The sequence below is a fragment of the Pinus tabuliformis genome, chromosome 7 (assembly GCF_031772625.1).
Source record: "Pinus tabuliformis cultivar Carrire ecotype Pingquan chromosome 7, CPIR1, whole genome shotgun sequence".
Lineage (NCBI taxonomy): Eukaryota > Viridiplantae > Streptophyta > Pinopsida > Pinales > Pinaceae > Pinus > Pinus tabuliformis.
The window spans coordinates 1,835,953,438-1,835,970,218 of NC_142293.1; the positions used below are offsets into that span (position 1 = coordinate 1,835,953,438).

General features: G+C 38.0%; 1 protein-coding gene across 1 annotated transcript; it reads left to right on the forward strand.

Annotated features, from left to right (window-relative positions):
• Window positions 1–16,050: 16,050 nt before the first annotated feature.
• Window positions 16,051–16,542, forward strand: LOC149255764 (transcription termination factor MTERF15, mitochondrial-like). Its single transcript, XM_089455131.1, has one exon. It carries the CDS (start codon window positions 16,051–16,053, stop codon window positions 16,540–16,542), a length of 492 nt encoding a protein of 163 aa, XP_089311257.1.
• The last annotated feature ends 239 nt before the right edge of the window (window positions 16,543–16,781 follow it).

The window sequence follows — 16,781 nt, forward strand, 5'->3', positions numbered from 1 at the left end:
AGAAAAATATACAACCGAGAGAAACCTATAACCATGTATTAATGTCATAGCCTCATCTCCTCTAAATATTGATTTTGGTACTTTATTAATAAGCCCACTGAAAACTTCATTTAGTTCATTTCTTTGCACTACAACTCCTATTATGTCTTCCATCTTGTCGGCTGCAAATTATGAACATTATAGTTTGTATCAGTTGATATCTTATCATCATAGGTCTCATCTTGTGAGACAATCAAATCAACCTTGGGAACACTATCATCATGAACAACCTCTGAAACATCTTCTACACTGCCCCTATTATTGCTAGTCATGTTTTCCTTCCAATTTCATTTTTTATGCCGAATTTCCTTAATAGTAGATACAAATTTATCATTGAATCCCCTAAAAACATCATCTTCCTAATCATCTACAATTTCAGGGATCCTTTCAACATACTCTACTTACTCCTTTTCATTGGCTAGGCTTTTTATGCATGAATCCATGTTTTCCTCATGTGAAGTTTCCTCTTGTTTTCTCCTATTTTTGTACATTGCATAGTCTTGAGATACGAATTCCTGAAAGTCTAGCATGAATTTTCTCTTTCCTAGTAGCTAATGGTTTTGGACAAAATATATTATGTGAATGCTTGAAGGAATTGTTAACGACTTGCACATATTCCTTTTGTAACATGGGATTCCATTACATTACATGGTCCAATAATGCACAGATATTTTTGCATATCTAAAGGGTTGTTTGTGTTTTAGAGCCAAAAATATAATCACTTGATGGGTTAAACTGAGATATAGCACGCAAATCAAGAAACCCATCGAGAAGCAGATTTGCAAGTATGTTTACTAATGATGTTGACCTTTGTTGATCATGAGTGATATAAGGCATACAATGCCTCCTCAATGCACAAACATCATTGGCCTCGTCTAATGAACCATATAAATATGTTGGGGTTGAGACACCACAAGGCTTAGAACCTCTTAATGATGCCACCAATTGGACACAAATTCTTTTGGAATTGTATCTTCATAAGATGATAATGTCACAAGCCTACTCACAAACTTAGGTTCATTAACAAAGAAATCACCCAAGTCATCCCCATCACTACTTGATTATGCAAGCATTATAAATGCATAAATATGAACATAAACAAATTGTTGGAGAGTGATATAGCATACCCTTGTGAACAAAGAATATCGTAGGGTAGGAGGCACATTCTATTGATGAAGATCACTTTTAGAATGTGAAATCATATCAAGAGGACGAAGAACTTGTAATCTTGTTGTTTATGGCTCATCGGTTCCCATATCTCCTTGTGGAATACATTAATTGATATAAAATTCAAAGTGAATATTGCACCTTCCCTCCTATGCAACTAGGTTGTAGAAATTCTAAAGGGATCATGTTATTAACCCCAAACCTTATTCTTTAGTACCTCACTCTTGCAATAAGAAAAATAGCTTTGCATTGATAAAAGCATCTCGGGGCGAGCATTTTTGGATAATTTTTATTTATTTTTTTTTTAATTCCACCAAGTTTGTAAACTAGCTACAATTACCTTTGCATATGCATAATTGAGTAAAAACGAAATATGTTGTTCATACGAGAAGCTTGCATGGTGTCACGACATGTGTGTTTGAAGCAGCGTGCATGGTGTCTCGACAACTAATTTAGGTGGATCATTGTCATTTTGAGCTGCATCTGCTTCAACCTTTTTATCTAAACCATTATTTACCTTTGGGAATACTTCAATCTTTGTTCTCTCGTATTCATGATTAGTTGGACTATAGTAATTATTTTTGTTGGCATCAACTAACATTTGGGATGCCAATGCTCCAACCTGATCTATCATTTTTGTTAAGCTCTTGTTATAATCTTTGAATTTTTTTTACGTAATTTTGTATATATCTTTCCCATTGAGGAAACCGATTCATGTTGCAATTGATTTGGAAGCATTTTTCACAAAATAACCCCTCAAGATAGCATAACAACTAGTTTTGATACCATTATAATATGTCTTATTTAATTAAAATTTTTTGAAAATATCTTCAAGAATCAAAGCATAAGTTTTTTGCCGAAATTTCAAATAAAAATGCAACTCGAAATCACATAAATTACATATAATATTTATTGCAAGAAACCCCAATAGTTTTTTAATACCCTGTGAGAGGAAACTACATCGATTTTTTGAGGAAATAACCTGGAAAATACCCTTGGTCCTTGGCTCCTTGATTCTACAATTCGACCCTTCTACAAATGGCAGTTTAATTTCCTGGATGGTGTAATTTGGCCCTTCTGGAAATGATTCTTCAGACCTCTAAAATTTATTCCTCCGTCATAGGGCAATTTGGCCTCTATGATTTTGCAATTCAACTTCTTTAAGTGAAGAATGTATCCTCCTCCCATGATTGGTGTTTAGGCCTCTCTAAGTAGACAATTCAACCTCCTCGAATAATCAATTCAACCTCTTCTACAATGATCAATAACTAGGGTGATTGTGCAACCACCGAAACTAATTGCTACTAGCTAGGGTGTGTTTTTCAACAAAAAAAAATTGGGAATATTTGGGGCTTCCTTGTCAATTAACAAATAAATTATCACGTGCTTTTTTCCTCAAGCCTCCTTCTTCTTTTATAACCTTTTTCCCTTCTAAAAAAATCATGGGTCGCTCAAATACCATGGTTAACACCATGGATCATTAAAATACAATGGTTTTTCTCTTTCTAACCTTTTATTTATTTTTTTTAAACAGAGCAAGTAGATTTCTATTAGATAATTTGGTTTTCATGACCAAAACCATTTACATATATATTTACAAATAATTCTTTTGTGATCTCATCAGCTTCAGAATTCCAGTAAATCCAAAAAAAAATATTGCCTCTTCGGGCTCTTTAAACTAAGATTCTACATTGGAACCTCTATATTTTATTGTAGATTCACAAGCTCATGTAATCTACTAAAACAAGAGACAATAATATACTTCTAGTCTTTAAATCGAAAGCACATAAAGATCGAGAAAAACAATAATCGACAAGAGGAAGAACATCAAAGGCACATAACACAATAAATATCTGGGGAAAGCCATAGCTCAAGACCCCACTATTTGTATTACATTAATCCAACATGAGATTACAATGCTTTTTCTCACAAGAACAATCCCAACACTGAGTAAAATCAATCTCCAACTCACACGCAAACTCTTGGCCAACACTTAGCCAATTCTCCAGCTCTCCAAGCCCCTATTTCCCTGCGCAATTCCTATGGCTGATTAGCCCATCTTAAAGGGAAACCAGTGCATCCAAAACTACACAATCCCTTCAAGGTTCAGTTCCTGATTGCATGCACTATTTGTACAACTCAGAAAATTCTACAACAAATAGTACACTATCCCTGCACTCTATTCTCAACTAGGTCTTTCTCTGACTCGACATGCATGAGTTTGTGATGAGTGAATCTTCAGTTAACTAGAGTAGCACTAGTTGAGTTAATTAATGACCCAACTCACTGTTAACTCACTATTAGTTCCTCAAATAGTTTGAAACTAATTTAACTAAACTTAACTCAGTAAACGGAGTTGTCTAATTACAACTCAAAATTAACTCGTATTGGACTCCCATAAAATATGGAGAACATACACATGACGACAGAAAGACTTTCAACTCAAAATTCCTAAGTTAACTAAGTCAACTTAACTTAGTTAACTATTAAAAGTTTCTATAAGAAAAGAATTCGATTTTAATTCGCAGTATGATTCAAGGACAAATTAAACTGGAATTCCTGGATTCTATTTTTATCATTTCTTATTGCTAATTTCAACACTCCCTCTCAACAAGAAAGGAATTCAACTCGATCTCAATCCTGAACCTTTGGAATGTTTTGCATGCAACACTTCTCTCTAGTGTTGTTACTCCAACAACTCCAGAAACAAAAAATATCCAAACTGAATCAGAATGATGTCTTTGTCATTAAAGTCTCTGATTGTTATTGCCTTTGTCAACTGAAAACTCTACGCTTATGTTGACTTTGCCTTTTTGCGCTGTTGTCAACCCTTCTCTACGCTTCTTTGGTATCTAACTTCTCTAGCCTTTGTCACTTTGATCTCTGATTGCATCAATCCCACTAATTCTTCCTGCTACTATGTACTTTGGGCTCCCATAACAAGGTATGATCCATGAGATAAAACCACTCATTGGACCCTGCCCAATTTTAGCCCTCTTGGGACTATCATTTTACATTGCCCCACCTCACACTTGGAGGTATGGCTGCATGTGATCCCTCTGCCCACCTGACTCGAAATTTCCCCCTACTGGAGGTCTCTGAATGACTAGATGCCTCCACTCGATCTCCTCTTAGCTTCTCCAATTGTGGTTGCTCCACAATTGTCTGAGACTCCTTCTATACTCGAGTGGATCTCTCCACTCGACCTCCTCTTAGCTTCTCTAGTTGTGGTTGCTCCACAACTTCCTGAAGCTGCTTATGAGGCTTCTTCTGGGGCTGCATGTTGAGAGGTAATTTACTCTCCCTCTCAACCACTAAGTCACTAACCTTTTCCTTTCTCCTCAAGGCTTTGCATGCATCTTGAACCTCAAGATCATACACGTTATTGACATGTGCACTAATCTGTTTCACCTGTCCCATGGTGATGTGTCTAAGGAAAAACTTTCATTTACTAAAAACCACATCATAGCCACAATCTTCTAATACCGCGACTGAAACAATATTCTTCTTTAGTCCTAGAACATACATCACATCTGTGATCCTGAGAGAGGATCCAAACTCCCTCTGAAAGGTAACCATACCGATCTCGGTAGCTCTATACCTCTCGTCATCTCCAAACTCTATGCTCTGCTTGAGGTCTTTCTCCTCAAAAATGATCTAATAATGAGAGCTTATATTAATATTAAGGTATTAGAGACTCATGTGCAGGATTTGCCTATATTGCTTAGCGCAATGGATCGAAAAGATTGCGAATAATATAGACTATGAGCAGTTAGAGAAACATAATAGACAAACACACTTAATACAACAAATAATCAAGGAGTTCACCCGAAACTCTTGGGCTACGTCTCCTAGTCCAGCTTTCAGTGGTGACCTCTTTATTATGTTTTCAAGAGCAGAGTTTTTAGAAATGTGAGCTCAAATTGAGTCTCAACACAAGAGGAACAAAACAATAGGGCTTTACTTGGATCCCCCAAGTCTTTATGAGTACACAGACTCTCCCTCTCACTCTTTGTCTCAGCACTGCTCCCCTCTGTCTTTGTCATTCAGTGGCTTTTAAGCCAATCGACGCTTGTCTATTCGTTTCCCTTTCGGGCTCTTTGGCAGCTGGCCTCTGTCCGCTCAAATCCCCTCTGAGCGTTAAACAATCATTGTTAAACGTCTTCAGGGACGGTGGCCACCTGTTTTGTAATGGAAGGGACCATCGGCGAGTTAAAATCCCAAAAATATCGTTCCTCTATTTACACAGAGAAATACACATAAAACGCTATAAAATCTGTAAAAACGCCTTTTATCAGATTTGAAATTTATGGAATTCGCCATAAACTCCATCGAGTCCGCCTTTAAATCACTATCGCAAATCCACCGTTGATCTATGTGATCGTTGATCCAGGCAGACTTGGGAGGTCTTTGCGCAAAGATCTCCGCATCGACAATGACTCGAAGGTGAGTCATGATGTTTGTGTGGGGGCCTGTTGGGCATGGGATCCCCCAAGGGAAGTTTTGGGGCTTAGAGCCCAGATTTTGGTCAGAAGTTGTAACCTTGATGTAAAGACTCCACATTTTGTGGGTGCAGAGCGCGTAGTTTGAAATGAGTCATAAGATTGTTCGCCCTCAATTTTGTAATGTAATGTCAGTTATAGAGATCTACCCATGGTTTGTAGACCATGGGATTATATAAATAGAGCGAGGCTTTAAGTAGTTAAAGAAGAAAATAAATCATGAAATAATAAGGATAAGGATGAGGAGTTGAGTCGTATCTAAAGTGTAAAGTCTAGTTTTGGGTCGTAGAGTAGGAGAAGGCTTTGCAGCTGAGGGAGGGGGCCACAAGAGAGCTTAGTCATTTTTCTAGCCCTGAAATGCCCATTGTTTCTCTACACCAAGAGAACTTCTCAGAGCTCACAGATTTTGTCAATGCATCTGTAGTATTTTTCAATATGTCCACCTTTACCAGCAACACCTTTTTGTCTTCTATCATATCCCTCACAAAGTGATACTAAACATCAATGTGCTTTGTCTTTGAATGATATGCGGGGTTCTTTGCTAAGAAAATTGCACTTTGGCTGTCAGAGTCTATCCTTATAGCTTCCTATACTAACCCCATACCTGAACACAATCTCTGCAACCAAATTGCTTCCTTACTTACATGAGTGGATGCCATGTATTCTGCCTCTGTAGTTGATAGCGCCACTACAGATTGTTTCTTACTCATCTAACTAACTGCACTGTTAAGAATTTACCGCATAACATAAATAATTACTAAGAGGAATAAATATAAAAATAATCAGCAACAACCATAAAGATATAAACACAAATGTTTATCCGGGAAAACCCCAAATTCGGGGAAAAACCCATCCTAATAAGATCTCATTAGCATTGGCCAAAACCCTGGCCAATTCGACCAAGTGAGCCTTCACCGCTCACCTCCAGGTTTTGCATTACAATGAAGTCCTTCCAACGTTTTATAAGCTCCATTACATATAATACCACAGGTAGAATACTATGGGTGCACAAAACCATGTGCCCCAAAGCCGTCACCGTTTAACCTGGTCAACTTTGACTCTATCCTGAGTCAAGTCTACCTAACATGCACCTCCAAATAGGTTAAACACATACCCACTTGAAGATCTTCTCTGATCCAGATCTCCAGCCCAGTCTGCATCAACAAAGCCACAAATATCCAACACTCTATCCAATCCTAGTCTTCCTTGGTAGCACAAACCATAATCACTAGTGCCACACAAATACCTGAAAAGCCGCTTCACTGCTGTCCAATGCTCCTTCCCTAGTTTTGACATAAACCTGCTCAATACTCCTACTGCATGTGCAATGTATGGTCTAGTACAGACCATTGCATACATCAGGCTATCGACTGCACTTGCATATGGAACCCGAGACATGTCATCTTCCTCTTCTTGTGTCTTGGGACATTGCTCAGCAGATAACCTCACACCTACAGGAATAGGAACCTTCACTGGTTTACTATCCTGCATATTAAACCTTTGCAGTATTGTCTCGACATACTTCCTTTGGTTTAACCAGAGCTTCCTCTTTGTACGATCTCTTTTAATTTCGATGCCCAAAATATAGTTTGCAGCACCAAGATCTTTCATGTCGAATTTGGAGGACAATTGGGTTTTCAAATCCTGGATAATTTCTTTGTCATTTCCAACCAGCAACATATCATCCACATACAAGACCAGATAAATAACACGGTCACCAATTAATTTAAAATACACACAGTGATCTGCTTTGCTTCTAGTGAAGCCAAGTCCCCGTATAAATGTATCAAATTTCTGATACCACATCCTTGGTGACTGTTTTAACCCATACAAAGACTTCTTTAACTTACACACCAGTTCTTTCTTACCCTTTACCGCAAAGCCTTCAGGTTGCTTCATGTAGATCTCCTCTTCTAGATCCCCATGAAGAAATGTTGTCTTCACATCCATCTGTTCTACTTCAAAATCAAAAGCAGCAGCAACAGATAAAAGTAATCTAATAGAAGTTACCTTGGCAACACGAGAAAAAATATCACCAAAATCAATTCCCGACACCTAGGAATAACTTTTTGCTACCAACCGAGCTTTGTATTTCTCCACCTTTCCTTCTGCATTTGTCTTCTTCTTGAACACCCATTTGCTACCAATGGGTTTCCTTCCAGTCGACAACTCCACTAGATCCCAAGCCTCATTTTTGTGCAAAGATGCCATTTCATCAACCATGGCCTCTTTCCAAAGTTTTCCATCCTCTGAATTTACTGCTTCCTTCACAGTTCTGGGATCATCATCAATAACAAACAAAGCAAAATTTGAACAGAAAGCAGATGGACTATACCTTTCTGGCTGCCTTCTTTCTCAAACTAATCTTCTCATAGCCGGAGTTTGTGGCTCTTCATCTTCTGATTCCTCCTCTGCTGTAGAGTCTGATTCTTCCTCCTTTAGCTCAAACTCTATCTTCTCAGGTTCCTTTGGTTGGACTTCATGTTTAATAACATCTTTTACCTCTCTGAACACCACATCTCGGCTGTACACAACCTTCTGTGTGACTGGGTTCCAAAGCTTATAACCCTTTAAACCATCCTTATATCCAATAAAAATGCACTTTTCAGATTTACTATCCAACTTGGTTCATTTCTCCTTTGGAACATGTACATATGCATCATATCCAAATACCCTCAGATGTGAAAGAGAGGGTTTCTTACCAGTCCATACCTCTTGTGGAGTTTTATTCTCCAACACTGATGAAGGTGACATGTTGACCAGGTAACATGTGGTATCCACCGCCTCTGCCCAGAATTCCCGTCCTAACCCGACACCACTGAGCATGCTTCTTGCCCTTTCCATCAACGTCTTGTTCATTCTTTCTGCAACTCCATTTTGCTGAGGTGTATATGGAGTAGTCTTCTGCCATGCTATACCACACTTTTTGCAGAATTCTTCAAATTCCTTACTGCAAAACTCTCCACCATTATCTGTCCTCAGCACCTTTATCTTCTTCTCTGTCTGGTTTTCCACTAGAGCCTTAAATTCTTTAAACCTGTCAAAGACTTCAGATTTCTTCTGAAGGAAATATATCCATGTATTCCTTGAGAAGTCATCTATAAATGATACATAGTACACAGACTTACCCAGTGATGGAATCTTCACAGGTCCAAACACATCACTGTGCACAAGCTCTAATATATGTTTCGCCCTCTTACCACCAGAGGGGAAACTCACCCGATTCTGCTTCCTATATACACAATTTTCACAGAAATCAAAATCCAGAGAGCTATTACTCATACCTTCTACCATACTTTTACCATGAAGTATTCAAAGGCCCTTCTCTCCAATATGTCCAAGCCTTTGATGCCGCAACATGGTATTCTCTCCAGAGACCACTAGATTTTCTGCTCCACTTTTAGGAACCATAGAACTATTGCACCCATCAATAACAGTGCTATTTTGCAGCTTGTATAGAGTTCCAATCCGAACTCCCCGCATCAATACTAGTGCTCCCCGAACCATCTTGCAGGTATCATTCTCGAACACGGTTTTTACACCTGCATCATCCAACTTACTTATAGAAATTAGATTTCTGGCCAATGCAAGAATATGTAGAACACCCAGAAGTTTTCTAACTCTTCCACCTTGCAACCTTTCCGCGACCAACGATTTTAGCCTTCCTGTCATCCCCCAAGAAGACATCACCACCATCATATTTCTCATACTCGCAGAACCACTCTCTATGGGGAGTGAAGTGAAAGGATGCACCTGAATCAATCACCCATGCCTCATGATCTACATGTGTACTTGAAGAAGCCAAGTACACATCCCCACCTTCATCTGAGGTGGTTTTTGCCTCTGCAGAAGGAGCCTCATCAGATCCCTTTCCTTTGTTAGGAGCTTTAGATTTACAGTCCGTTTTGAAGTGGTCTTCCTTTCCGCATTTCTAGCACACCACCTTTATAGGTTTTCCTAGAGATTTAGATCTCCCTCTAGATTTAGATCTCCCACTCGATGACTTATTTTTGTTTCTGTTTTGGGACCGTCCTCGTACAGACAAGGCATCACCATTTTGGCTCTCCATATTTTTTCGTCTCATCTCCTCCGTCAGCAAGGCTGAGACTATTTCATCAAACTGCAAGGCAGTTGCATTGTTACCTATTGCAATAACCAGACTATCCCACGAATCTGGTAGAGAACACAATAAACTGATGCACTTATTTTCATCTGAAATTTTAATATCAACAGATGCTAACTGACTTACCACAATATTAAAAGCGTTCAAATGCTCTGTCACCGAGTCTCCATCTTTCATCCTCAAGTTATACAGCTTTTTCCGCAGGAACAGTTTATTCACTAGAGACTTAGATTGGTACAAAGTCCCTAACTTGTCCACAAAGCCTTAGCCGTAGCTTCCCTTGATACATTCAACAATACTGAATCTGAGACACACAATCGTATTATGATCTTTGCCTTCCGATCCAACTTCTTCCATTCTTCATCGGACACTCCCGTTGGTTTAGTACTCGGATCTACCGCGATCCACTGATCTTTATCCACCAACAGATCCTCCATCTTGAGTTTCCACAACTCAAAACTCTGACTATTAAATTTCTCGATCTCTATCTTTCCATTGCTCGCCATCTTCTTTCACCACTAGAATCGATCTCGCAGATCTCCCACTGAACAGGGTCTACCACATGCCCGAGCGAAACCCCTCAGCAACAAAGGCGTCCCCTTGAAGCCAAATCTGTTCTGGTACCAAATGTAGGTTTTAACTCCGTACAGAAATTCCCTGCATACGAATTCTAAAACATAGAAAATAAATAATGCGAGAGCATAACACATAAAACACATATACACAGAGATTTTCCCTTAGATCCAAAAACCGGGACTACTAGCTTGATTTTTCATTATATTCCTTTCAATGTTATAATACATATTTATACATGCGGAAGCATCCAATACCATGGACCGAAAAACCATCGCGTCCAATACCATGGACCGAAAACCATCGCGTCCAAAAAAAACATGTGTGAAAATCATGCACAAAACCATAGGTGGATCCGCCCAACTTGACATAGGGTCCAAAACCAAAATTTTACGGGGCGCTGCCCCGGACTCCATAAAGTGAGGTTACGGGTGCCTTTCAAACCCCCAGTGACCCCCCCTCGCTACATAATTGGCGCAACAAAGGGGGTGCTCTGCCCCCACTCTAACCCCCCGGTTAACTACGTGGGCTAGTCGTGGAAAGAATATAACACAACCCAACAAGTTGAGTCGTATCTGAAGTGTAAAGTCTAGTTTTGGGTTGTAGAGTAGGAGAAGACTCTGCAGCTGAGTGCGCAGGGTGAGTTGAGCCTATAATAGTTGGAGCATTAATAAAGAGAAGTTTCATATCCATTCTGTGTATTTATTTCCTGTTTTATGCATTTGTACATTGAATATACATTTTACTTTTAATGCTTGTATGATGCGCGAATATGTATGAATGTGTTGATTAAGTGATTGAAAGGTAGAATATCTTTTTACATGAAGTTAACTAAGACCTTTTAGAAAATAAGTAAGATTCATGGTGTAGTTTAGGAAATAGTGCAGTTTGCTGCTATAGCAGCGCGGAAGCGTCTTAGCCCCTGGTTAGGGTTGCACGAAAGGCGATTATAACAGATCGGGAGGGTATTGAAGGTTAGAATAGTGTACGAAGTGACCTGCGTGCAGGTAAGCATAATTGGATTAAATCTACACCTCAGACATCTCAAGGGTGCAGAAACTTGGTTCTAGCATCCCCTCATACTATTTCAGGCGAGACTTCAGTCTGCGCTCCGCGCGCTGATACCGAAAGGGCCAGTAGTGTAGGCATTTGTTTGGCTAATCAACTCCGAACCTCGGTCAAGCCCCCTCAAGCCAACAATGTGTAATAAGTAGATACGAAAATAAAACTATTATAGTTATGGCATTTTTCAGTGCTTTTTTTGTACCTACAAAGAAGCATTATGTATATAATTGAAATTCAATATGTCAAATTTAGTTATTCACATATAAACATAGATTCCTAGTTGCATTAGAATTCTTTCTTTACAAAAGAAAAAGCATTGTTTCAAATTAAAATTCTATTGCTTTATGTATGCATTGTATATGTAATACTTAAACTGACATCACACTAAAACATAAAAATCTTTCATGATTAAAAGTAAATATCTTTACTTTCTTTATTGTTTTTCTTTTTACCTATTTCTTCAAAACTCTCTTAGCAATAATAAAGTAAGGTACATTTGTTCTAGTTCTTTCATTTTGTCATCATTTCTAGCAGTACGTAAACTACACAGAATAGAAGCATAATGTAGTTATATCTTGTACTCTTATAAACATAATAGAAGGCAAGAATACCAACTTGAATTTAGTTATATGGAAAATATATGTTTGAATACTTACATCCACGCAACCTTGATACTTCTCCCCAAAAGTTACCCCCCTGAGCTCAGGTTTGCAAGCATACTTATGTGTTGTCCTTTTCACTTGATACTGATCCAGGTGGATATTGGTGGCCACTTGCCAATTCCACTTGAACCCCCACCATTGCCTCTTTAAGTTTTTCAGTTTCCTTAATTGTAGCACAATTTACTATTTTTAGCAGTTTTTGGGGTCCTAAACTTCCGGAGCCGTTTTGAAACCCTAAATGACGTTTTTTTTGGAAATCTACCACCAACGATTTTTTAATTAAAATCATATTTTCCGTCGTAGTCCTCGGAGAGATCTTTCCAATGGTTATCATGCACGTCAAACAGAGATAATATGACCAAGTCACAACCCCGGGAAGTTGGCTGTCCAACTCACCACAACGGGGCCCATAAACTCTTGGTGTTACATCTCCTCGAGTTAGGGTTTTGGTTGTTTAAGGTTTGCTTTTATTGTTCAATAATAAAAAAAGGCCCTTGAGCCTCATTGTAAGGTAGTTCAGAGACATGTAGCCATCACATCTCTTCTAAGAGATAAGCTACCATCACCCTAGCTGGTTTATTTCCATTTCTGTTTGTAAGCATATTTCAGTGTTTTACATTAATGAAATGAATTATTATTTCCGCTGCACCTCTGTGTTTATGGTTATCTTTGTAATCTGTTGCGTTCCTATTTAAATCCGGATCAGATACTCTCACAGTCTCTCCTCAGACAGTGTGAGTCCCTTCAACAAGAAGACAAAAAAATAGTTCAAAAAATAATCTATGTCCATTAACCATCTATCATTCATTTTGGTAGTTGGTAACTACCTCCATCTCACCAACAAGTGGTAGGTAGTTATTAGCTGAGCTTCCTCCAATGACTGTAAAACCTTGAAAGGGTTCACAGAGGAGGAGGGGATGTTATTACCTTGTTGTGCATTACTTTTGTTAGATGTCACGTTTCTCCTATTTCCCCCTTTCTTGTGTGTTTTCCACTGCTCCAGTTGGGGGTTCACAACTGCCTCACTTTTGTTCTCTTAAGTATTCTCGTAGTCTCATGTGAAATTCCCATATTCATAGCAAGTTTGACACTTGAAGGGAAGTTTTCCATAATCCATAGTTTGACAGTGTTTCCAGCCTCCCATTGCAAGACATATTTATGCTGGTAACCCCTTCTCCAAGTCTACTTCAACAAAAATTTTAGCACATGCAAACTGACCACCCTTAGGCTCAGCTCTGTTGATGTATTTAAAACTCCATTACTGATGACTCTAAGACAATCATTGCTCCAACAAGAAAGGGGGATATGAGGAAGTTTCATCCATACTGGAACAACATTTGGAATATCCTCCGTTGGGTCAAAATCTAATGTCCATTGTTCAAATATATCCCCCTATTCCCAAAGAAATGTGGACCATTTCTGAAAATTACTTCTTTATCTTCCTTAAACTCAAAGAGAAAGGCGAAGAAGCCATTTCCACATGCATAAATACCCAAGTTTCCTTTCATCTTAGGTTTCCAATTTTTCTCAGACCATTTCTCCATGAATTTTGGAAATAGTCACATCCTTGTAATTTTTCCCACTAGAGCTAGAGCTCTATCAGACAAAGCCAACATGGAGTGACATAATACAAAGGGCATCTCCACAAACACAATTTGTTCCACCCTTTTCACAAATTTAGAAGTGTTGTCCTTATATCATTTTTTTTTGGGAGAGATTTGATCAAGGCATGGAAGTTCGCTTCATCGTTTGACAGAGGGGGAGGAGCCCCCTTTTGGCAGGCCATGGCAAAAACAGAGGTGGAGGATGACTGCGGTTTCTAGTGTTAATTAAGAGAATCCTTTCGGTAAATCACATTTCAATTTTTTGGTTCGATACATTTCGAACCACTAAGTGTGGCTCATCATCAAGCGAGAGTGAAAGCTGGAGGAGATTTGCACTGTCTTAGCGAAAATGTGTTAAAATTTATTCTCAACCTTGATAGTTTTTTTTTTGTTGCATTGACCCACAAGGGATTTGAACCTTGAATCTCATCATTTACATAATACTTCATAACACGATCACCAATTAAGTTGTTTATTGTGGACTTTTTTTATTTTTTAAATTTAGTTTTCATTGCACTTTTTAATGTTGCTTTTTTCTCTCCAAGTGAAAATGAATATTATAATGGATCTTCTTGGAAAAGAACATTACATTGAACACTATTATGACAATGCAATTTTTATTATTGTGATTTCTTTCTCCATCCACCTTAATATTAATATTAACAAAATGTTAAATATCTATTAAATCTACAATATATAAAATACAATACACAAGTTGAAAGGGTAAGCTCAAACCTTGGGCATTTTCATAGTTTCATATCGATGAGTAATTAACTTAAATCACTCGTAATAAATATTATTGGGCATTTTCATAGTTTCATATCGATGAGTAATTAACTTAAATCACTTGTAATAAATATTATTGGGCATTTTCATAGTTTCATATCGATGAGTAATTAACTTAAACCACATAGGTAAATGCAACAGTCCTGACAAATTTAATGAGAATAAACATGATACTATATAGCCAACTTTTATACTAGCACATTTTTCATGCAAGTTTTAAACCACATGTTCAAATAATAAACTATACATAGAAACACTTAGATTACCTCAAAATTCTATACATATCAAAAAAATACTAAAATATTAATATCTTTTAATTAAACATTCAAATTATGTCAATAAAAACAAAGAAAAAAATTATATAACTTTTAAAGAATTATGTCAATGTCTTAGTTCTCAATAATAAATAAATTAAAAAATGTTAAATTGTTTAAATTCAATGATGCTCTTGTCATATTGAGAGGTATAATAAGTGAAAATTACCTTGTCATATTGAGAGGTATAATAAGTGAAAATTACAAACCTATCAAACCATATGGTAAATCACTTCCATCACTTAATGAAAGGTGGCATCAATACTTAAATTGATAAAGAAAATGTAATCCTCCCATACCAAACTCAACCCACCACGTTTTGTTTCTCTACTACAAACTTTTTAGTGGTAATTGACGAGCAAATAGCCTATAGCAAGCAATTTGACCGTAAAACTACCCCCACACTAATCTCGGATTTCAAAACTTCCAACTTACAAAAACCTAACCCTCCGACATTATGGCGTCCTCCCTGCTGCTTCATTAAATCCTACTTGGTGTCTCACAACCAATATTGTTGCCTTTCAAGCAGCGCCTAGGTTTGAGCTTACGGGTGCACAGTCATCGATTCCGCTCGTCCACTCCAGGTAAATTAATTATCCTTCACTCTATTCATTTTACAGAGGATGATGTCTACTCAGTTGAAAATATGGAAACGATTGATCACCAACCAATTCCCTTTATTAGGCCACTACCCCTCGATCGCGATTTCTCTGCTTCCTTCTTTTCCATTTTATGCAAAGTCCCCCATAAAATTCGCCAATTTCTGTAACCAAATTGCAATACCGTCCACGGCTCCACCAGAGCGCGGTGTTGTAAGTGATTTTCTCATCAGCAAATGTGGCCTAACAGAGGAAGAAATCACAAAAGGTTTTAGACATTGCAATCGCTTACTTCGTATCAAATCGACCCAGAACTTGAAAGTTGTTAAGTGGTTGTGGTTTGACCACCCCTGCCCAGGTTCGAAAGGTGGTCCTTCATAGCCCTGAGCTTCTTTTTCGTAGACATTTAAAGCCTAAGCTCAGGTTCCTTAGGACTGTCGTAAAAGAAGAAGATATCTCCAAATTAGTTTTTAGAGGTGCACGTATATTTAGTATCAGAGAGAATAAGCTTAAATCGAAAGTCTCACTTCTTCTAAGATCAGGCTTTGATGATAAAACATTATCATTTTTTTTGGCGATCCGACCTAATCTGCTGTTGATTTCCGAGGAAAAAATTATGGACTTGTCTAAACAGGTCGAGAGTCTGGGGTTTAAGAAGGAATCAAAATCGTTCGGTCATGCCGCGTGTGTGATTTTGGGACTAACTAAAGAAACAATAGAACGAAAATTCCAGTGTTTGAGATGTTTAGGTTTCTCGGAAAAACAAATTTCTGGATTATGTAGTCGGGAGCCGCGGTTTCTGGGGCTTTCAGTGGAAAAAGTTGAGCGTAATGTAGATTTTATGGTTAATACTGTGGGACTTCCATTGGATGATTTGGTGAAGAATCCACATCTATTTGCATACAGCTTGGAGAGGCGGATAACCCCTCGGTATAGAGTAATGGAGGCATTGAAGTCCATGCAAGTTAAAGAGTCCAGAATAAAGATATGTGCACCTATTTTTCGTTTGACAGAAAAAGTTTTCTTGGATAAATATGTGAATAATCACCCCGAATCCCCAATTCTGCTGGATATCTGCCGTGGTGGGAAAGGAGGAGACGAGCAGTGAGTGTGTCTCAATCAAAAAGATTGAGGATTCGTTCAGGGTTTTTGACGTGAATTTTCCCCTTCACTAATTTTCTTTTTAAGGTTGTTTTCTTTAACTAGAGAATATCAAGTCTCAATTGTGACACAAACATTTAGACTCTACCTCGCGACACTATTGTGGTCGCTTTGCACAAGAAATGTCCAAAAAGACTTCTTATTATTCAGTCATATACCCGCCAATTAGTATTTTTGAAAAAATTA

What these genes read in the sequence shown, in the direction of transcription:
- LOC149255764 (XM_089455131.1), top strand. Translation starts at nt 16,051, where the DNA reads ATGGACTTGTCTAAACAGGTCGAGAGTCTGGGGTTTAAGAAGGAATCA.